At 38.0% G+C, this 24,090-nt stretch overlaps 2 protein-coding genes across 3 annotated transcripts in view; one reads left to right on the top strand and one right to left on the bottom strand.

The window, feature by feature from the left end:
- The window catches only part of tgfbr1a (transforming growth factor, beta receptor 1 a), a 75,481-nt gene extending 54,661 nt beyond the window's left edge, over window positions 1-20,820 (top strand). The window contains 5 exon segments of the mRNA NM_001037683.2: window positions 1,256-1,423; window positions 3,934-4,090; window positions 7,217-7,341; window positions 9,441-9,571; window positions 20,057-20,820. Coding sequence (NP_001032772.2) covers window positions 1,256-1,423; window positions 3,934-4,090; window positions 7,217-7,341; window positions 9,441-9,571; window positions 20,057-20,182 — 707 coding nt within the window. The 3' untranslated portion in view covers window positions 20,183-20,820.
- On the bottom strand, window positions 10,889-14,087 carry LOC147837098 (uncharacterized). 2 transcript variants are annotated; one of them, XM_087240829.1, is made up of 3 exons: window positions 12,971-13,531; window positions 12,331-12,794; window positions 10,889-12,248 (listed from the first exon to the last, which is right to left on the bottom strand). In XM_087240829.1, the coding sequence occupies exons 1-3, from the start codon at window positions 13,421-13,423 to the stop codon at window positions 11,912-11,914; spliced, it is 1,254 nt and encodes a 417-aa protein (XP_087096955.1). In that variant the 5' UTR covers window positions 13,424-13,531; the 3' UTR covers window positions 10,889-11,911. The 2 variants fall into 2 exon arrangements, with proteins under 2 accessions (XP_087096955.1, XP_087096954.1); XM_087240828.1 differs by having other exon boundaries at window positions 10,889-12,794; window positions 12,971-14,087.
- Window positions 20,821-24,090: the final 3,270 nt, after the last annotated feature.

Here is a 24,090-nt window from a genome sequence, read left to right as displayed (position 1 = left end):
AAACTTTTTAATAATTAAAAAAAATATATTTTTATCATTGTTGTTAAAATATGTTTTGCAATAATTTGTAACATTACTTTTTATGCTGTTAATAAAAATAGTTTAAATCAAATAGTTAAAATATAATTATATATTAGTTTACATTATAATAAACAAGTAAACAAAGAAATGCAATAAAGAAAGCAATTGTTGTTCAAAATAACTGTATTCTTTGTATTGCTGAAAGACTATGGTAGGTGTGTTCATTTTCAATTTTTATGACAAGTTGTCAATTATTTGTACAGCTTTTTGAAGAAAAATTCTGTAAAACAGGCTTTGAAAATTGATTTTTTTTAACAGTTTTTGTTGTCATTTACTTAATTATAACACATCCAGGGCAGCAAGATGGCGCAGTGGCTAGCACAATCGCCTCACAGTAAGAAGGTCACTGGTTAGAGCCTCAGCTTGGTCAGTTGGCATTTTCTGTTGGGAGTTTACATGTTTTCCCTGTTTTTGCGTGGGTTTCCTCTGGGTGCTCCGATTTCCCCACAGTCCAAAGACATGCACTATAGGGGAATTGATCAAGATAAATTGGCCATAGTGTATGTGTGTGAATGTAAAAGTGTATGGGTGTTTCCTAGTGTTGGGTTGCAGCTGGAGGGGCATCTGCTGCATAAAACATATGCTGGATAAGTTGGCAGTTCATTCCTCTGTGGCGACCACTGATTAATAATGGGAAATTTATTAATAAAAGCCGACAAGAAAATGAATATCAATCACCCTTTAATCCAACTTAGATTTTGCCATTGGCATTGTCCTTTAGAAACCAGCATCAGTCCCCTGCTGTTTTTACAACATTTTCCAATATTTTATTTGTATTCTTCAAGAGGAAATCAACAGGGAGGCTGCACTGCAGTTAAACTGAGTTCACTTCAGAACTAATGTGCATTGAAACATTCAAAGTTGATTCAATACACTGAATCAATGTTGAGCTAATGGACACATCTACTCTACTTCATTTGAGAATCATGGTTTTGTTTTTAAAAAAAATCTCTTCATCCACACTATGGTATTTTTTTAATAAATGAAGAACTTTGCAATGCTAATAGCATCATTTACCCGCTCATTATGTATAGTACAATTTTTAAAAAAAGGAACTGAGTGTTTTTCTATCAGTTTAGCTGTACATTTTTATGTTGATATATGTGAAAGTTTGTCATTCCTCCAAGCACAGCATTCACTGGTTCATCTTCCTCTCTCTCTTTCTGCATATCAGATAACGGAACATGGACTCAGCTGTGGCTGGTATCTGATTACCATGAGCACGGCTCTCTCTTTGACTACCTGAACAGGTACACGGTCACGGTGGAGGGCATGATCAAGCTGTCTCTGTCCACCGCCAGTGGTCTGGCTCATCTGCATATGGAGATTGTGGGTACTCAGGGTGAGTCACAACACTCACATCACTTTTTATTCTTCCTGACACATAATAATATTTACATGAAAATTAACATGTTTTCATATCCAAATTTGTGGTGCTACACGGTTCCTTCACAATGTTTATTTGTGATGTTTTATGTGAAGTTATAAAGGTCTATATAAAGGTATGTGAAGTTATAATCAGGTGATTCGTTTTTTTAAGTGTTCTTATTATTCTTTTTAAAAGGTGCCTCTCATAATAGATTTATATCTATCCAAGGTATAAAAAACAGTTTTAATTTTCAGTATCAACTCTTTTCTTACAGTGCTTTACTCAGAATCCAGTCTCTCTTAACACTTAAATTCCTGTAGTCTACTCAGCTCTTATTAGACAGATGTATCAGTCTGTTCTGATTAGTGTAATTCTTATAGTCAATGTGTGAATTATACATTGACTATCAGGGGTTTGGCCTTTAATGCACGTAATATGGATGCCTAGGTGAACCAAGTTCATATATTTAAATCAGATACATCTCATTTATTAATCATTTTATTGTAATACTTAAGGAAATGTTCTGCCGTACCATGGCTGCAGCAAAAGCAATTATATTGTGCTGTTTACCTTGTTACCTAGTTACCTAGCCAGGGACTATTTTCAGGTGCTTAATAATATCATTGCACCTGCTGCAGCCATGGTATGGCAGCAAAGTTCCCTGAATAACGCTCCAAAATCAGAGTATAGTTCCCATATTGTCAGTCTTAATAACTGCACAAGAGTAAAGTTTTAAATTGGAAAATATTCATAACTCTTTTTTTTTTCTTTTTTTTCTTTTGAGCAAGATGCTAATGGTCTAATCCGATTAAACTATCTATGCTAAGCTAAGCTAAAAAGTGCTAAAAAGTGTCGTCAGAGCTGGAGATTGGCTGAACGCATAAAAAAATGAAAAACGTATAAATTAAAAATAAAAACTCTTTAATAATACATTTTACTTATATTGCGCTTTTCTCAAACTCAAAGCGCTAACAAGAGCATCAACACACAGAAGAACATGAAATACACAAAAAAGTAAGAATGATAAAAATGATAAAAATATACATATTAAAAGAAGGCCTCTTAAGTTATAAGCAATAATAAAGGATGTGTTTTAAGAAGTTTCTTAAAACAGTCCAGGGAACTGGCGTTTCTGATGTTTGTGGGGAGAGCATACCACAATTTAGGCACAGGATAAGAGAAAGCCCTGCCTCCCATGCTGCTAAGTTTGCTAATACAAGGTGAGCCCCGAAGTAGAACTTAGATTGCGAGAGGATGAGGAGGTTGATATTAGGTCACATATATAAGCAGGTGCAGAACCATGAACAGCTTTGTAAGTTAAAATTAAGCCTATACAATCTATAACCCTAGGGGACTTGTAAAATGATTCTATTTTCAAATTATATCCATTTGTTACCTGTTTACAAATAGCAATTCTTAAGTCTGAAGTTTCTATGGTGAAAAACACCCACATTATTGACATCTTGTCTTTCCTTTTGCCTAAACACTTCTAAATTGAGCATCTGTTGTTTGCAAAATGTCACTTCATGTGTACGGCAGTTAAAACCCTTGTGGATAAAACATCTAAAATAATCCTTATCTAATCATTTGATCATTTGTTTTCTTATCAAGCAAATACTAATAACTTAATAATTATAACTGCTTAAAAATAAGCATTTATCTTCCAATACCAATATACCATTCATCACTAAGAGTCCTATTATGCATATGCCCTTAAAGAACGCTTATCATGGGTTTTTGAAAAATTACCTTGCATGTAGTGTGTAACAGCTCTAAGTGAAGTGAAAAATCCAGCTAAGGCTTAAATCTAAAAGTGCAGTTTTTAAAACTATTGATTCATTAATAAAAGAGTTTTCAAATGAGTTCTTCTAATGAATCGTATTGATAACGAGTTCTTTAGCTGTTTTAGCGTGACGTCAATACAAAACTTAAGCCCGTCCATTTGTTGTGCGCGCAAACCCAGGAAAATTAAAACCTGTGGCTCCGCCCACAAACAGTAGCTAAGAATCCTGTTTGAATCAAGCCATGAAGATGCTGTGCTCAGCTGGATATTATTGGAAGCGTGAGGGGTAAGTTAGTGTTAAGATGAAACTGTGAAGAGTCAGTGGTTGAGGTTTATTTTTGCAAAAATACCTCAGCATTATAGTCCTCATTTTTCTGACGAGTGCTTCAGTAACTACACGCTTACAATGGAAATTATGGGAGTTTTCCAGATAAATAGCAAAACGGGAGGGTGGCGGGAGAGGGGTCTAAAATATGGGAGACCCCTGGGAAAAACAAGAGCGATGCACTCTGACTACTATATTGTTGATAAACCGTGGTGGGCATTTCACTAAAAAGCCTCCTAGTGGCACTTTAAGAGAAAAACTCAATTATGGTGGAACAGTCAAGGTTCTCAAAGTTTTCCTTCATATTCAGAGAAGCAAGCTTTCAAAAATTGATTTAAAGTTGACATGCTGTACCATGTCATGTTCAATCTTCAGGTAAGCCTGCCATTGCCCATCGTGATCTGAAATCCAAAAACATCTTAGTAAAGAAGAATGGGACCTGCTGTATCGCTGACCTTGGACTGGCTGTGCGCCACGACTCTGCCACAGACACCATTGATATTGCACCCAATCACAGAGTGGGCACAAAAAGGTCAGTAATTCATCATTCGGCACCATTCACAGCGACGAATGTCTAGATCCTGTCTGCAGACACGCGCTTTCCCACATTTGTATTCCTGTGTGCAGAGATATGGCTTATAACTGAGTGTTTGCTTGAGCTGAGGGCTCTTTGTGTGCCTGTGAATATTAGTGTTGTGAAGCACTCTACGATTCAAGCTAGCGTGAGATTTGACAGAGGCTACTGAATGTGTGCGGTTTCATAAGACAGCACTTTATGGCTTTTTGTGTGTGTGTGTTTGTGACGTAACGTCACTCTCACACCTACTTTCTACTTTCCTGTCAACTTTGTATTGTCTTTTGAAGTAGAGTAAAAAAAAAAAATTGGAAGTGACATAACAAGCCATTTTTGACCCCATGCCTAATAATAGCCCAGATAGAAGTTACTCTGTTTTTGTTTTTTAAATTTTATTTATGCATTGTTTGTTATTTATATATTATCATATTTATTATATTGATATCAATTTAGTTATGGCAATATTTTTATGTGTGGTTTGTTTATTTGCAATGTGCAATAAAAGCAAAAAAATAACAAAAGTAAATTTTCTGTAGTTTAAGGGTAAAATAGTGTTTTGTTTTTTTGGTTTTCATCCCTTATTTAATTACTTTGAGATAATCAAAAAATTATTACAATTCTTATTACTTTAAATTCTTATTACTATAAATTTTATTTTTATGCATTAAAATGCATATTTATTGCTTAATAAAAATACACATTTATACATATTTATTTATTTCGGTTATTGCAACTTTCACTACTAAAGTTGAAGTTGGTTTTAATGCAAAAAAAACTAAATAAATGGCTTTTAATTGTAATCGTACGAAAATGAAGGTTTCACCAATCTTAACCCTGGAGGGGGACTGTATTGAAAGAGTAAACAGTTCTAAATATTTGGGGATATGGCTTGATAAACAGTTGGATCCCAATAATAATTCAAGTTTTGTAAAGAAGCTCAGGCCTAAATTGAGTTATCTTTTTCTTATTAAGTAGTGCCTTCCTCTCAAAGCAAGAAAAAGTATTATCCAAAGCTGTTTCCTTTCAGTGATGGATTATGGGGATGTAGTTTATATGCATGCAAACTTGTCATCATTAAAAAAGCCAGATAGTATATCATGCTGTTGAGTTGTGATGAATGCATCTTCACATACCCATCATTGTATTTTGAACAAAATGGTTGGATGGTTTTCCCTGCACTAAAGGAAAAAAAATGCATATGCTTCTATACACCACTAGGACATTATTGGATAAATTGTCATCTTATTATATCTGAAAACTTTTGTCATATTATACTTGTAGTCATAGTACACAACATTCTTACATAAATTACATAAATCTTTATAAATTACATTTAACTGTTCCTAGAGTGTGTACAGAGTTTGGTAAAACAACATTTTCCTCCTTTGGCCCTACATTATGGAATGAAATGCAAAGTGTTATCAATGTAGAAACAATTCCATCTCTAAATGTTTTTAAAAATAGTTTGAAGTCTTACCTGGAATCATTTTGTCAATGTTTTGTGTACATTTTATTTTGTGATATTTTACAAATGTGTGTTTTTGTATCTGAAACTTTTTGTGCTGCCATTTTGGCCAAGATTCCCTATGTAGAAGAGATGCATATCTCAATGGGAAATTTCTGGTAAAATAAAGGATAAATAAATAAAATAAAAATAACAATACCTTAATATTTGGAAATGTGTTATCAGCTCTAGGTCAAACAGTATGAATAACATGTAAAACTGCATAAAGTAAAGGAGATGCTATATAGGAACTCCATTACTGTCAAGGTTTCATTTCAGATTAGTTCAAATATAATGTGCCAAAAATATTTTAACAGTTGTAAATAATAATAATTATAACCTTTTACTTTTTAAATAACCCTAACAAATTTTATTTGCATTTATATATTTAAAGTAGGTGTGAACTTTTTTTATGGGTCATAGGGTTTAGTATACACATTCAATAATTCATTTCTAAGACAAGGGCCACAATTTGTTTTTAGCAAACCACTGTTTAATAAGAAAGGATAACAGAAACTGGTTAGTTTAGTTTAACTCTAGACCGGAAAACATACCAAACCTTGATTTCACCACTGAGGTACATACCAGACATACATTCTTTCTATGTACTGTACACCTGTTATTAACATTTTAACAAAAATATGTACACTTTAAGATTCATGACATGCAAGCATTTTTTTTTTTACAAAATGATACAAAAACATATTAAACCAACACAAGAGTGTTTCTAAGAATAAAGCACATTCATTTTCTTATTAGAGAGCCTTTCTTGTCATTGACCCATCAGGTAGCAGGACCCTCAGCAGGTCTTGAGTTGAATCTGAGGACACTCTCTGAGGGTGAGATGTGTGTTGTAAAGGACAGTCCTTTAGGTTGCTGCTTGCTGTCACCACAGGAGTTTGTCACATCTCATCTACAGCGAGAGGCTCTCAGTATAGCACCCATTCACGTCTGTGCCCCCTGGACACACACACACACAGACTCCTCCTGGGTGTGACAGACTGACACCCCCCACACAGTATACAACACCCACTGCCATCCCCTGCTGTGATGATAACCCAATGTGATTTCTGAATGTCAAAGCCTCACAGCCTTCTGTCCCCCGGGGCTCACTTGAGTGAACCGTCTCGCTCCGTCTTCTTGCTTTTTAAAGGAAAACCAAGTTTTAGGCCACCGTACAACCACCAGCTGAATCTTTAAAACACTGTAGAGCAATCCTATTGAGCAACTGTTGCTCACTGCTGTGTTACATAACACAAAGAAGCTTTTTGAATGGATGGTTTGCCCAAAAATGAAAATTTATTTAGCATTTACTCACCCTCAAATGATTTCAAAACACTTTTTATTTCTGTTGAACACAAAAGAAGATATTTCGAAGAATGTTTTAAACGGGTAACCACTGACTTTCATTGTAGGAAAAAAGTCAATTCATATATTACTTATATTTGAATTAAATACATCTGTTTCAGTTTTAATTATACAAATCTGATGAGCGAATATTTGTAGTTTGTTCCAAAACATGTTTGTGTCCGTCTCTGTGTGAGGCTTGTTAATCTGAGGTTAATCTCTGATGTTAACAGGTATATGGCCCCTGAGGTGCTGGATGACTCCATTAACATGAGGCACTTTGAGTCTTTTAAAAGGGCAGATATCTATGCCTTGGGTCTGGTGTTTTGGGAGATTGCTCGCAGGTGTTCAATTGGAGGTAGGACACTTTGATGAAGCTGACAGTGACTAATACTAATATGTTTTCCAGTTTGCTGTTTTTATTTTCTTTCTTCCTGCTTGTTGAGTTGCATACTAATGATGGCAATGCTGTCTCTCTCTTTTTCTCTGTCAGTATGTGTGTGAATATAATAGTGTAGTATGCGTGTCTATAAAAGGTTAAAGTGTGAAAGGGCACCTATTTTACAAGATGTAAGATAAGCCTTTGGTTGTCTCCAGAATGTGTCTGTAAAGTTTCAGCTCAAAATACCCATCAAATAATTCATTATAGCTCCAGAATCCGCCCATTTTGGTGTCTTGAGTACAGTTTGACTTTAAATGCAAATGAGCTGCTTCTCCCTGCCCACTGTTCCCACGTGCGTGTCTGCTTCTCCTACATTACATCAGATAAACAGCAGTCAGTGATAGAGACAGACACGGATGAAGCTGAAATACAGCTGATTAGTCAAAAATATCAAGTATATTTGATTTATTTGTGGTGGATTTTATCCAAGCCTTTTTGAAACAATGAGTCACAAACGGATGCTGTTTGCACACAAAAATAATAGCGTTTACTGACACCATGCTGCCGTATTGATTATAGTGGTTAAGAATTACATAGCGATGTTACTGTCTTTATTACAAACATGCTCTGTTTTAAACTTATAAAAATTACAGAAAGTTGTAACCTGTTTTAATCCCAGTTTCTTTGCAAAAAATGTTCTATGGACATGTGTATACATGTTATTATAGAAACATGGGGTCTGTCAATCAAATTGGTGGGCAGGAAAAGGGCACTCCAACGTCACGTTGCAGTGGGCATCAAAATCACTGGGAATTGCATCGTATTTTAACATCAGGAAAATGTTGTGTACAAATTACTCCAATATGACAGTGGACACACCGTACCTACAAATAGTTCTGTTCAAACCACTTGCAAAAGTTGATTTTCATCATAGGTGCCCTTTAAGCATTATAAAACTAAGGTGTAATTAAATGCAGCTTTTTATGTACATGTATATGCATTAGTATCCTGTTTATTTCTATATTTTCCATTATGTTTTTTTTTTTATTAATGATGACAGTGAAGCCCCAAAATAATAGTTATAATAGTAGTAATTTCTATTTTAAATCTTTATACTTTAAATTGCTTGCTTTTAACCATGTGTTAGGAAGACATTAAGGAAACACAAATAATTCAACATTTAATTAAATTTAGTGTGATTAAATGTTTTAGGTTATACAGATTAGAATAAGTATGTTGTTACATTTTTACATGACTGCGTCTGTTTTGCTGAATGATGATAACTTGTTAGACTGAATGACATTTTGCCCAAAAAAGAGAATTTAGTGGCTTTGCAATGTTACATTGTTACTCTTAAAAGATATATGTTTATATATTGATGAGTAAATAACAGCATTAATACATAGGCAGATGTTAAAACATAATGATCAATTACCAATGGCAATAAAATACATATTTTTAAAGTATGTAAAATCACTTTTTTCATAATTTGTCATTTTTATGCATAGACCAAAACTGTGGTTTTGAAATTGAAATTGAAGTTTATGCATTATCTGAAAGATGACAAAATAAGCTTTTCATTGATGTTTGGTTGGCTAGGATAAAACAATATTTAGCAGATATTTATTAAAATCTGGAACCTGCAGTTTCTGAAAAAAAATCTAAATACTAAGAAAATCTAATTTAAAGTTGTCCAAAATAAATTAAATAAAATAAATAATTTAAAAAATTTGTTTTAATAAATAAATAATAAATATCTTCGTGGAACATGATCTTTACATTATATTTTGAAGATTTTTGGAATAAAATTTTTGACCCATACATTTATTTTTGATTATTGCCAAAAATGTTCTTGTGCAAATATAAGACTATATAGACTTCAGACAATTCAAATTTTGTGATCCTGTCACATATTATCATATATAAAAATTCACTTCCAGATTGTTTTCAGACTTTTGAAGCCCCCTTACATTGCCCACACACTATTCTTAGAAATGAGGATTTCATTTGATAACAGTTTACATAACGATATACACGCTCATTTACTGTGTGCTCTTGTGGGCTAATTTATCCAGGCATCCATGAGGACTACCAGCTTCCCTACTATGACCTTGTACCATCGGATCCATCAGTAGAGGACATGAAGCGGGTAGTGTGTGACCAAAAGCTGCGTCCCAACATCCCAAACAGGTGGCAGAGCTGCGAGGTGAGCATCCTTCAGCTTGCTTTTTCTTCACTCTGTGGAGGATTTCATTTGTAGACGAAGCGATTGCCCAAAGCTGCTCCTTTTTCATCTCGTTGATCTCCATTTGATTGCATTCCCTCTCGTGTCTCTTCAATCGCTATCAGCATAATTGGAGACACCACTCTTTCCTCACTCAGTCTTGATGCGCTTTTGACTGCTATGAAAGGGAAGATTCGATTACATTCAATTTGCTGTCCTAAAAAGCCTCTAATCTAACTATCTGTTTGTAGAGCTCTTTCAGCTTGCCCTTGTAGAAAAGACATGTTTGATGACAGTGCCGGCCGATATTAAATGGCTGTTCTCTGATTTCCACACTTCGTAAGTGGTTATTTGGGGAAAAGCAGATGCAGAGAACAGGTTTATTAGATCAGGCTGTAAATGATATTCTGGATGAAACACTGGGACTCTATGCTATGCTATCAAGTGTTTGGCATTTTCGTAACTTATGTTGAATGTCAGGTTTTTAATCGCATTATTATTTTTATTTTTATAATTGTTCATGATTTTTTTAAAGGTGCAGTAGCTGCCAAAATGCTAACCGGTTAGCATAATATCTTTGAAACAGTCCCTCCCCTGCTGTCCTAAGCCACACCTCCTGAAACATGAGCACATGCACATTAAAGGGCCATGAAACCCCCTCGTTTCAGCAGGGTGTTTTCACACCTCTACTTTGGAAAAAGCCAAAAAAGCGGGCGTGTCCAGCTCTGTTTAGGGGGGAGTGTCGGAGGAAGAAATGAGGCTTGGTGTGGGAGTGTCTATTTGGGCGCGCTGAATTTCAGAGTCAAAACACACAACCACAGCGGACAATGTGACTGTGTTTACATGGACATCTGTAGTCGAATTATTTGGCAAATTATTAAATGGTGGACCTTAACTGCAGTTTGGCTCTTTCATTCAGGGAATTCATTCATGTCCCTCCCAACAAACGTGATATTTGATTCGAGGAGCTGCTCTAAGCGTGTATTTTTCATGCAATGTTTGATACCGCACGGCGAATGAGAGAAAAAAAAAACTCAGCATTTCCCGGAAACTTAGATGCACACGGCAGGTAGTGTCAGAAAGCCGCGTGTGTTATTCCGGTCACAAAATCCAATACGAGGTTATAGTTTGGTTGTAACTGTTAGTGCTAACTTGTTTACACTGGTGCAATAGTTTGTTTGATACGAATAAAATACGAACTGAATAAACAAAGAGCACTGGTCGCTCACTTACCAAATCTGTAGAGACAGGACAATCCACTGTCAGGGTATGGGGTTGATGAAGAGGCGAGGACCCAAATGCAGGAAATGAAGAATTTAATGAAAAAATAAAACAAAAACAAAACTCAAATCTCCCCATGTGGGGAAAAACACAACATTATATTACACACTCAACTAGACAAGATCTGGAACTTTTCAAGACAATACTTTAAACCGCTGTTGTAGAATGGAAATCAGCAACAGGGAAGGGAACAATCAATAACGGACCAGCACAGAACAGAGCACACTAGGAGAATAAATAGGAAAGACAAACCAATAAACAGACAGGCGGACAGGTGAAAATAATAATTACAAACAAGGTAACAAGGTGGGTGGGACAAGACAATAGACGGGAGAGCGCATGACACAGAGAGACCATACAAGCCATGCGCTCACATAACACAACACTGAAGCACACGACAAAAGCACGTGACCACAATGTAAACACCGAGCCACGTGCTTTGACAAAAGACGCAAGACACGAGCACACGATGAATGAAAACTCACCGTGCGCTCACACATGCAGCATGCATGCTTCATCCCAGCGCCGACCAAAACCGAAACCAACAAGACTGAGACGCTGGGAATGAAACACCATGCTGCTGACAGACGAAAACACAAACACGAGTACAAGAGCGCACGCGTCTGAGGGACGCAGAGCGCGCGCACGGCCGCGTCAAGCAGGAGCGCGCACACTCTGCGTACACCAACGACGGCGTGCGCGCACACAGAGACAGAAACAGGACCAGACACGAGTAGTGTCCGAGATCTGCCACCAAAACAAGAATTTACAAGATCAGAGTGGCAGAACCCTGACACTACCCCCCCCCAAAAGGGACGCCACCTGGCGTCCCTAAAGGGAACATCCAACAAGGTACAAGACAGACAAGAAACACCACAAGACAACAAAACAGGCAACATCAACAAACACAAGACAGGGAGGTGAACAGGCAAGACATGAAGGGGGGGAGGGAGGGGAGCCAAGTCAGACCCAACAAGACAAACAAGGGAGGGATGGGAGGGCAAAACCAGGGAGGATCAGGAGGGACAGTCCAGGGTGGGTTCAGCGGGTCGGGAGCCCCGGCAGGGAACCAGGGTGAAGCCGGAGGATCCATCCAGGGTGGAAGAGGGGAACACCAGGGAGGAGCAGGGGGGACGACCCAGGGAGAGTCTGTGAGGGGAAACAAGGCAGGAGGTCTGTAGAGAGCCGGTTGGGCTGGAGGCGACTTGACAAGAGCCGGCTGGACAGAAGGCCTGAGGGGAGCCGGCTGGACAGAAGGCCGCTGCTGGGGAGCCGGCAGGGCTGAAGGCGGCTGGGCTGAGGCTGGAGGCCTGTGGGGAGCCGGCTGGGCTGGAGGCCTGTGGGGAGCCGGCTGGGCTGGAGGCCTGTGGGGAGCCGGCTGGGCTGGAGGCCTGTGGGGAGCCGGCTGGGCTGGAGGCCTGTGGGGAGCCGGCTGGGCTAGAGGCCTGTGGGGAGCCGGCAGGGCAGGGAGCCGGGCTGGGGCCGGCTGGGCAAGACGTCTGGGTGGCGCCGGCAGGGCAAGGAGCCGGGCTGTGGCTGGCTGGACAAGACGTCTGGGTGGCGCCGGCAGAGCAAGGAGCCTGGGTGGCGCCGGCAGGGCAAGACGCCTGGGTGGCGCTGGCAGGGCAAGACGCCTGGGTGGCGCCGGCAGGGCAAGAGCCTGGGTGGCGCCGGCAGGGCAAGACGTCTGGGTGGCGCCGGCAGGGCAAAGAACCGGGCTGGGGCCGGCTGGGCAAGACGTCTGGGTGGCGCCGGCAGGGCAAGACGTCTGGGTGGTGCCGGCAGGGCAAGACGTCTGGTTGATGCCGGCAGGGCACGACGTCTGGGTGGCGCCGGCAGGGCAAGAAGCCGGGCTGGGGCCGGCTGGGCAAGACGTCTGGGTGGTGCCAGCAGGGCAAGGAGCCGGACTGGGACCGGCACTGAGCTGCGCTCAAGGGCTGGAGCCGACACTGGAGGGCGCTCAGGGGCTGGAGCCGACACTGGAGGGCGCTCAGGGGCTGGAGCCGACACTGGAGGGCGCTCTGGGGCTGGAGCCGACACTGGAGGGCGCTCTGGGGCTGGAGCCGACACTGGTGGGCGCTCTGGGGCTGGAGCCGACACTGGAGGGCGCTCTGGGGCTGGAGCCGACACTGGAGGGCGCTCTGGGGCTGGAGCCGACACTGCAGCAGAGGTCTTCCTCTTTAACCTCCGCTTCTGAGTGCGGGTCAGCCCATGAGGGCTGGACATGGGCTGGGAGGCGGCGCTGGTGGTGGTGCGAGAGATCCTCTCCTCCTGAAGGATCCCTTTCTCCTGCTGCTGAACCATGTGATTAATAAATTGCTGGTATGACCAGCCCACCATTCTCTGGATCTGCAGAGGAAGAAGGGGCTTGTCCAGAGCAAAATTTAGGTGGGTCATAAGCAGCCAGTCATTAAAATTCAGCCCCTCAGCTGCCTTGCGGAATTTCTCCGCAAACTCCTCCAAATTTAAGCCACACTGTTTCAGTGACTGCAAATGCAGCAACTTAGTAATGCGGCTAGCGAAGGAGCCATCTTCACTCCGCTGGGTCCTCATTCTGGCTGGTCCGTTCTGTCAGGGTATGGGGGTGATGAAGAGGCGAGGACCCAAATGCAGGAAATGAAGAATTTAATGAAAAAATAAAACAAAAACAAAACTCAAATCTCCCCATGTGGGGAAAAACACAACATTATATTACACACTCAACTAGACAAGATCTGGAACTTTTCAAGACAATACTTTAAACCGCTGTTGTAGAATGGAAATCAGCAACAGGGAAGGGAACAATCAATAACGGACCAGCACAGAACAGAGCACACTAGGAGAATAAATAGGAAAGACAAACCAATAAACAGACAGGCGGACAGGTGAAAATAATAATTACAAACAAGGTAACAAGGTGGGTGGGACAAGACAATATACGGGAGAGCGCATGACACAGAGAGACCATACAAGCCATGCGCTCACATAACACAACACTGAAGCACACGACAAAAGCACGTGACCACAATGTAAACACCGAGCCACGTGCTTTGACAAAAGACGCAAGACACGAGCACACGATGAATGAAAACACTCACCATGCGCTCACACATGCAGCATGCATGCTTCATCCCAGCGCCGACCAAAACCGAAACCAACAAGACTGAGACGCTGGGAATGAAACACCATGCTGCTGACAGACGAAAACACAAACACGAGTACAAGAGCGCACGCGTCTGAGGGACGCAGAGCGCGCGCGCGGCCACGTCAAGCAGGACAGAGACAGAAACAGAGACACAGAGACAGAAACAGGACCAGACACGAGTAGTGTCCGAGATCTGCCACCAAAACAAGAATTTACAAGATCAGAGTGGCAGAACCCTGACAATCCACAGCAACTAGAGCCGCGTCTTTATTAAGAGAAGACTACAAGCGAATCCGGATCTCAGCGTTTGCAGATGAGAACAGCTCTCAGGTAAACAATAATCCTCCTTAGACACGTAAGTTATTGTTGTTGCACGTCGCATACACTGTTAATCCACACGTGACGCCAGCTGCGCTCTCACAGAGAGAAAATGAAAACAAAACTTAACTGCAGCAAACTCTAAAAGCAACACTTCACGCTTGTTTTGCCAACACAACGTGGCGTCTCTGTCGTCTACACTCTGACAGTAATGAATATTAATGAAGTTGCACAATAGAGCGCGCTGATTGGTTTGAACCAAGCCTTACTCATGCATTAATGCATCACACTGTAAGACGTAATATGACTCACTCTGGCACAGACGTCCAGTCTGCACGCTGGAATACAACGCTATTATGTCATGGCCGTGACGCAGCTTCAAAAATTTGTTTCAAACCGGAAGTACGAATTTGCTTGAAATAACGCAAAAACAACCAATTTACACTTTTTAGTGAAATATAGGTGTCCTAATAGTGTTTTTAGCAGTGTGGGACACATATACGACTGTCAACAGCTCAAAAAATGTGTTTTGGTGTTTCATGACCCTTTAAAGGTTACAGTAGACAACCCGCTAGATCAGGGGTTCTTAACTTTTTTCACCACGGGGCCCACTTCCTTCTCCAATCAATTTCTGAAGGACCACATGTCTTACATTTTCTCTAAAATGTTTTGTATGAAATGCTCATTTAAACCTTTATTTATTAACAAATAAAAACAAATAAATATATATTGTTATGCCTTCTATTATTTCCTATTATCAGCATTTTATAAAAAATCTATAATTTTATTTACTATACTTATAATACTTACTATAATACTTATAATACTTACTATAATTTGTACCTTTATTTACCAAATATATATTATTAATTAAAACAACACATATTGGGAGATTGCAGGGAGATTGCAAAAGACCAGCTACTGCTTTGAACTGGACTGACTGAATCTACTATTAAATATCTACTATTTAAAAATATACAGACAAATGTTAAACACCCTAAATCTGTTGAAACACGTCAATCTGATGGTAGTTAAGTTTGCAGCTGGATAATATTGGGAGATCACTGACAGGAACAGAGAACAGCTCCTCCAGAGCGGGTCTGAAGCTCATATGCAAGTTTATTTTATAGTCTATGGCAGAAACAACATTGAGCCTCGCTAGATCCTCCTGTATGGGCGCGTGTCCGTTATAAAAAACTCACAGGGCAACTTAAATAGCTCACACAAAAATACACAAAGAGAGACTTTCACTTCACGGATATTTTGTGAATGAACAGACTTACGTATACTAGTTGCAGATTCAATCATGAGGCTATTTTTGCGCTGAGTTTAAAGTAATCAAGGAGAGAACAGGAGAAAGTGCATTATTTAATCATTTTAATATAGCATGTTATTAATGAAGCCCCAAAATTATAGTATAATATTGATATCTGCTGGATCACTAAGGCCCACTATTGGGCCGCGGACCACTGGTTGAGAATCCCTGCGCTGGATCATGTCATTCGCCAGTTAGAAACCTTTACAGTACTTTATAATACCACAATTCCAAATGAAAAACTGTATTATATCTAACACGTGTTCAGTTATGTAGCAAGCAGAACTTGTCATAATGTGGAATATTTCATGCATGCAAGCATCGCTGGTCTAACTTTCTCACACTCTTTGTTTTAAAGCGACTACTCTATGCTTAGTGGTTGGCCGACAGCATGCAGGAATTACTCGTATTACTAAGCCACACTTCCATGCTATTTCAGACCGAATATTCAGAGTAGTCTGCCTTCTTAAAAAGTACTGCAGTAGTGACAGCTTTTGTACCTTTATTTCTAAGAGTGCATCCATGTGGAAAAAAGTGATTACCCCATAGAGCCAGTTGAGTCTGAAAGCGCACACTCGTTTACTCATCCACCAATCTCCAAAAGCTGCATGCACCAGAAAGCACTGTCGCAAGTGAGCATTATGCCTACCCATCTGTAATATGTCCTATTTGCCTCTATGAATTATATGTCACTGTTCATTTGTCACATTTATGGTGTTATTTGGTTAGAGAGAGAGAACAAAAACACCTGCCTGTGGGTACAAAGTAATGAGCAAATGTAGGAAATGAAATCGATCCCTCAGAAACTACCTTAGAATAGCAGACACTCCACATAAATTGTACTACTTTTCTATTCTGATATCATTAGTTTCAGTTTGTTAATAAATGTGACCCTGGACCACTAAAACACTAAAACACTCAAATCTCACAGGTCGATTTGTGGGAAAATAAACATTGTCTGACTCAAAGTGATAAAGATTTTTTCTTGTTGTTGAAAAGTCATTAAGGGTGGCATGGTGGCTCAGTGGTTAGCAATGCCACTTAACAGCAAGAAGCTGGTCCAAGTCCCGGTTGGGTCAGTTGCAGTTTGCAATTTCTCCTGTGTTCATGTGAGTTTCTTCTGGGTGCTCCGGTTTCCCCCTCAGTCTAAAGATATGTGTTCTAGGTGAATTGAATAAACTAAATTATCCATAGTGTATGTGTGTGAATGTGAGTGTGTATGGGTGTTTCTCAGTAATGGGTTTCGGCTGGAAGGGCATTCACTTTGTAAAACATATGCTGGATAAGTTGGTGGTTTATTTCACTGTGGCGATGACTTAACCTAAATATGTACCAAACTGTGAATTTTGTGTGCAGTTACACAAATGTTGGATAAAAATGTGAAGTAAGTTGTTTTTATAATATCTGTTTAAATTTCATTGAAAATAATTTCAAATATTATATTAGGGCAAAATATCTCAGCCAATATTTATTTGTGATTAAAGAAGATTAATAAGATCAAATAATCTTGTAATTGAATTAGATTTTTTTAAAAAAGTTTCAAATGATTATATGTTTTTTAAAAATGTAATCGTTTCACAGCCCTAATGTAGACACATTAAGAAGAAGTGGGATGATATTCAGTTCTGATGTGACCCAAAGATCCTGCTCGCCTTGCGTAAGAAAGTTCGAAATACTTTAAGTTAAAGGTTTTCTATACACACAGGTACATTTAATAGAAAAAGCTGTCTAGACGGTTCATTTGAGTGTAAAGGATGAGAGAAGGCCACGTCAGATTGTTCACAGCAGGTTCTTTGCATTAAACGACTACAATGAGAACATATCATCTCCAACTCAATTCTGGGGCTTTTCTGAAGCAGCTAAATGATATGAGCTCTTTCACATGTTAGCCTTATAGGGATTTCTTTACATGACCTTACTGTAAGTATTGCACTGAACACTTATGTTTGCCCAAGTCTGCAGATTCAATTTATGGTCTTAAAAATTACAATAAAATCTTTGGCTGAATAGCTTTGAATAGCTTTAGGAGCCAAATAACCTTTTTGTTTGCAGTGTTAATTCATAAACAGCATAATTTTTTGATAAAGCTGGGTTTTCAGAAGCGCTTCTGTACATTGAATTATAGCTTATTTCTAGATTTAAGTTCTGTAAGTGGTTTATTTATAAACTAATTTTGAGAGGATTGTGTGCTTATGATTGACCACTGATGCCACATTAGCTATCATATGATTGACTAATCAGATGAATCCAAATGCATATAAAAATCCAGATTTCCTTACCTTAGTCATCTTCGCCGTGAAGAATTCTCCATCCATCCCTACTCCTCCCTGTCTTTCTTAGAATAATCCAGGACAGGGTGGCATGGTGGCTCAGTTGCTAGCACTGTTGCCTCACAGCAAGAACGTCGCTGGTTTGAGTCCTGGCTGGGCCAGTTGGCGTTTCTGTGTGGAGTTTGCATGTTCTCCCGATGCTCACGTGGGCTTTACTCCGGGTACTCCGGTTTCCTTCCACAGCCCAAAGACATGCGCTATAGGTGAATTGGGTAAACCAAATTATCACAGTATATGAGTGTTTTAGTACTGGGCATTCACCGCGTAACCATATGCTGGTATGGTTGGTGGTTCATTTATCTTCTGAGTATCTTCTGAGCTCAGGGCTCTCTCCTGGGACAGCATACCAAACATGCTTTATAATCAATCATCAGCTAAGTGTGAACTCTTTAAGTTTTAGTTAAATACATTTTGTTACTTTTTTATTCACTCTAGTGATAGTGACTTTATTTGAACCTTATGAATATTTATCTGAACTGTAAGAATACTTATTCCTGTTTGCAGAAAAATGGTTTCTAACATATTTTTTTACAGACGGTTTAATCATACAATTGGACATCATGTTAACCAATAATATTTGTGGGGACAATGCATTAAAAACAATTTATAACACAAATTTATTATATAGTTTATTTTTATTACATAAAACTTTAAAAAAATAAAGGTAACTTTTTTTTCATCTTTTGTGGTAAATTTTGCATTCTATTTGTTAATTTATGTGTTTATGATGCTTTTCAATGATACATTTTAAATAGTGGCAATTTTCCCTTTAATTGTGTATATACAGTTGAAGTCAGAATTATTAGCCCCTCTTAAATCTTTTTTTATTTTTTAAATATTTCCCAAATTATGCTTAACAAAGCAAGGACATTTTCACAGCATGTCTGATAATATTTGTTCTTCTGGAGAAAGTCTTGTTTTATTTTGGCTAGAATAAAAGCAGTTAGGAATTTTAAAAAAACAATTTTAAGGTAAAAATTATTAGCTCCTTTAATCTATTTTTTTTTTCAACTGTCTACAGAACAAACCATCATTATGCAATAACTTGCCTAATTACCCTAACCTGCTTTGTTAACCTAATTAACCTAGTTAAGCCTTTAAATGCCACTTTAAGCTGTATAGAAGTGTCTTGAAGAATATCTAGTAAAATATTATTTACTGTCATCATGGCAAAGAGAAAATAAATAAGTTATTAGAAATGAGGTATTAAAACTATTATGTTTAGAAATGTGTTAAAAAAATCTCTACGTTAAACAGAAATTGGTGAAAAAATAAACAGGGGGGGGGGCTAATAATTCAGGGGGGCTTATAATTCTGACTTCAACTGTATATTGAAAAATTTTATATTGAACTTGATTTGGCATCATGTGCAGGACCTTTTTAACTCTGACACAAATGCTCATCCAAATCAATTTCCTGACTGTCATCAATGTTGAATACATTTTTAATATTCAGTAACAATAGAAATATATTGCAGAAGATCCCCTAATTTACAGCAGCCCTTTCTTTTACTGCGTGTATAGGAGAGACTGAGAATGCAGACAGAAAATTAGAGATGTGTTTATCACAATTATACAGCTTTAAAAAAAGATCTATTTTTCTAGTTTAATTAGGTATGGGATTGAAATTATTGATTGAAAATTCAGTTACTAAACATTACAATAAGACTACAAATGTTAACGTTAGAATATTTCATTAGACTTAAAAAGCTTTTATTAATCTTTGGTGATGTTGATTTTTTTGGGTTATTGTCTGATAATGTGTTATAAAGTAATCATAATCCTATTACAAGTGAAACTCTTTTATTCATTAGTTAAATAATACATTTCAGTTGTAATAAACCTTATTTTCACCGCTGATTTTAATGCATTAACTAACATTTACTAATTAGACTTCATTATTATACTTCATTATCTTTCTACAGTTTAATTTGGTTGAAACATTACTCTGAGCATGTATATACAGTAAAATCAATATTAAATTAACCATAAGTCATAAGAGTACTCAAACAAAATGTGAATCCAAAAAACAGAGAATTGTCAAGTAGTCTCGTAGTGTTTTCCATAGCTGAAGGTTTTGATGTTCTTATCTGTCCACAGGCTTTGCGTGTGATGGCCAAGATCATGAGAGAATGCTGGTACGCCAATGGAGGCGCTCGTCTCACCGCGCTGAGAGTCAAGAAGTCACTGTCCCAGCTCAGTCAACAAGAGGGCATCAAGATATAAAGGCAAACTCATCATCTTTCCACTGCCTGTCCGCTCGCTCCACACATCCAGAGAGCTCAGCGATAGAGCTTCATCCTCTGAGGAGCTTTACCTCAATCAGGGATTCCGAAGGACCAGATTTAATTGGTGCTCTTCCCTGTTAAGGTTAGGATTAGGATTAGTCTATGAAAAAAATACATGCAAAATCACCTCAGACAACCTTTACTAGGAATCAGTCACTCATGCTTTAACCGGTGAGTGAATAAAACAACTCAACCGACAGCCATTCAGTGTCATTTATGTGATTTGCAAGCTGGACTTGACTTATTTCTGTATATAGCCTGATGTCTATAGATGTACATATCTTGCTTACGTATACTTGTTCGTTCGTGCAGTCACAGGTAGGCAGACACACAGGCATACTGTGTGTGTGTGTGTGTGTGTGTGTGTGTGTGTGTGTGTGTGTATGTATGTTTATTTTTAGTCCCAGAAAGTGCCACTGTTCTGAATAACTCACATTTGATGAAAAAAGAAGTTTGTTAGTATCAAGCACTTGTTTGCAAAGGAAATCAGAAAATGATCATGTTCTGCTAACATTGACTCTGAAGTCTCGTCTCATTACACAGAAGTAGTTTCAATGCTAAAGTGATAGCTCACCCAAAAAAGAAAGTGTCCTAATATTTATTCACACTCAAGTGATTCTAAACTGAATTTCTTTCTTCTGTTGAATGCAAAAACTAGATATTCTAAAGAATAGTGGTGGGAAAAAAGCATCCATTGACATCTGTTGTAAACCTAGATTCATTGGAAATACATCCCCTGGGCTACGTTTTTTTTTTGCAAAAATGGGCTTCGACTAATGTTTGCCTGCAGTTTCTGGGTGAAACAAATGCTACGGGCGCTATGCTGCTAGCAACATTTGTTCATTTTCAGACTACTGACAATTACAGAGGCATACATCTAGGAATAAAGGATTGTTTTTGTGCAATTCATTGCACGTTACTGAATAAATGCTTCAAAAGCAACTTAAATCCATCTATGGATTGTAATCTAATGTGTTTGACTCACCTGCTTATCTCTGTATAGACGACATCTCCAGCGTGGTCAGTTTCTTGAAATCCGATTTTGAGTCCAGTGAAGGACAGTTCTATTAAATGGTTAAAAAGAGGATGTAAAAATCCTGATAAAGCTATGCGGCTAAGTTTTCTCTTCATGCTTGTTTTTGAAAACAACCATCAGATGTGTTTAGGGAAGGGGATGGGTCAGTCGATCGCAAAGTGATATGTGCGCAACAAGGCTCGACTTCTCATGGACAGTGGACGGGAAGGACGTGTAAATAGCATTTATAAGATAACTTATCCCAGTATTTGAGATTTGCAAACATGTACACAGCGCCCTTTAGTGGATTTGTCATCACAAGCTGCAAGGAAATGTCAGTGTTTATGTCATGTTTCACATGATTGTAGACATTGGCAAGTATTTCCAATGAGCCTGGGTCATCCATAGTACACTGTAAAAAGTGAGTCATTTACTTAAACTAACAGTTCCCAATTTTGTTGGGTTTACTCACTTTTTAACGAAAGAAGTGAATCGCTTTTTAAAGTGAGGAACAAAAATACAAAGAAGTCAAAGGCTGCTGCTTTCCAACATTCTTCAGTATATCTTTCTTTATGTTAACATCAAACTCCTACACATTTGGGATATTCAGATAATGATGAAATTTTGGGGTGAACCGGTCATTGTTAATGACAGAGAGCAAATGAGGGCATCATAGACATCCTTTCTGCATATTAGAAGCAGCTGGCAATGCCGCCTGATGGGACCAGTTTAAAAAAAAACAGTCTGGGTCACTCATGAAAGCCACTTGTACAAAGGCCAACTCAGTTACAGTGCATCTGCTCTAATCTGTGTGTTTTTTAGGCAGGAAAGTATGGTGTTGTTGATCATATCTGATTAGATTTGTCTGCACTACAATAATTAACAGTTTCCATTCATGCACACTGAGACTTTAAAGAGATTAGTCACCCCAAAATTAAATGGTCGTCATTTACTCACCCAAAAGATATTCTGGGGGATAGCCTGTACACGTTCCTCAAGCTAAGTGATCCAGGCTTAATTTTGCTTTACATGTTGTTTTTATATCAGTGCAAGACACCATTTTGATTGTTTTCTATGTGACCTTCACACATACATAGCGTGTGCATAATTACTACGAGTTAATATTCTGATCACATTTCCCCAAGCACATTTACCACTTACAACCCAGATTAATCTTAATAACTACTATTCATTTCGTATTTAATCATGAATCACATCATGATAAGTGGTGTATAATTGTTTTGACAACAAGAAGCGCTGCCCTATATTCAGATGTGCTATTAATGGGTTTAGATTACCCAAAAAGGATTTTTTTTTTATGTGCATATGACTGTCCTTTTCAGTCAAATCCAGTTGATGTTATTTTGAGTATTCGATTTGGCTTTTTAGGCAATGGCCAGGTAATTTTATTTATTTATTTTTTTAATCAGCTGTCCAATAAATCCCTCCATAATAAATAGTTCCTAACATGGCTTCAGGAGGTTTATAAGAACAATATCCACATTTAAAACTTCATAAACCGTTTTGTCTCTCTTCACTGTGTTTCTTAGTTTGCACTCATGAATCAACATCATTTTAAATTAGGAATAAATGCAGTTTATTGGACCAGTTTTGGTCTTCTGATTTAAATTATATATATATATATATATATATATATATATATATATATATATATATATATATATATATATATATATATATATATATATATATATATATATAAAAAAAAAAAATATATATATATATATATATATATATATATATATATATATATATATATATATAATGTATAATATTTATTAAATAACTCAGTTTGGATTTGACTGAAAGAAGAAAGTCAAGTACACCTATGATGCCTTCAGGATGAGTAAATCTTGGCATTACTTTCCTTTTTGTGTGAACTAACTCTTCAAATAGCATCTTTTCGGAGATAGAGATAAAGATATCAATAAAAAGTAAAAAATCATTAAATGCCTACAAGAAAGATGCAGTACTTTAGAAACTGTTACTATTTTTTGAGACCAGCGGTCTATATAGAATGTCAAGAAGTACAGTTATTCTCAGAAACAAAGCTAGTGAATCTTGAAGCATGACCTTTGCTTAATGAGTGATAAGTACCATAAAACGATCATTTAAAAAGGAGCTTTTAATGTTTCAGGGTTAGGAGATAAAGTGACTAGCATCTCCATTTTCTCACGTAACACTGTTTGAAGAATTCATCTTTCAGAATCTGGCTGTAGGTTTTGAGAGTTCATTTTAAGTCCATTGTCAGTCATGAAGGCTCATTTTCCTCAGCACCTTGCTGTTCTCATACTTGAACATTTTAGGAAACTTGGGGTCATGTGTAAGGATTATAGACAACTCGTACTGTTAGACACTGCAGTTTCTGCAAAATAGTGCTAATGAAGTTCATTGGTTAATGGTTTAACCCCTGACTCTTCACTTTAATTCTTGAAGTGCTTTCTTCTCAACCTGGACTTTTTGTCTGCTGCCCCAGTGAGAATTGGTTATGTCTTAAATGGATCGTTCATCCAAAAATTACAATTTTCTTACCATTTGCTCACATTCAAAAGGTTCTAAACATTTATGGATTTCTTTCTTTTGTTGAACACAAAAAAATATATTGTGAAGAATGCTGGAAAAAACATCTGTTGCCATCTATAGTGGGAAATATACTAAAACATACTGTGGAAATCAATGGCTGCTTTTTGTTAACATTCTTCATTACATTTTCCTTTGTGTTCAACAGAAGAATCAAACTCAAGCAGGTTTGTGACAAATGGAGGATGAGTAAATGTTGTCAGAATTGTCATTTTAGACCATTTTGATAT

The sequence above is a fragment of the Danio rerio genome, chromosome 2, assembly GCF_052040795.2.
Source record: "Danio rerio strain M-AB ecotype USA chromosome 2, GRCz13ab, whole genome shotgun sequence".
Taxonomy (NCBI): domain Eukaryota; kingdom Metazoa; phylum Chordata; class Actinopteri; order Cypriniformes; family Danionidae; genus Danio; species Danio rerio.
Note: the sequence above shows the minus strand (reverse complement) of the source record. Positions and strands in the feature narration are given on the sequence as shown.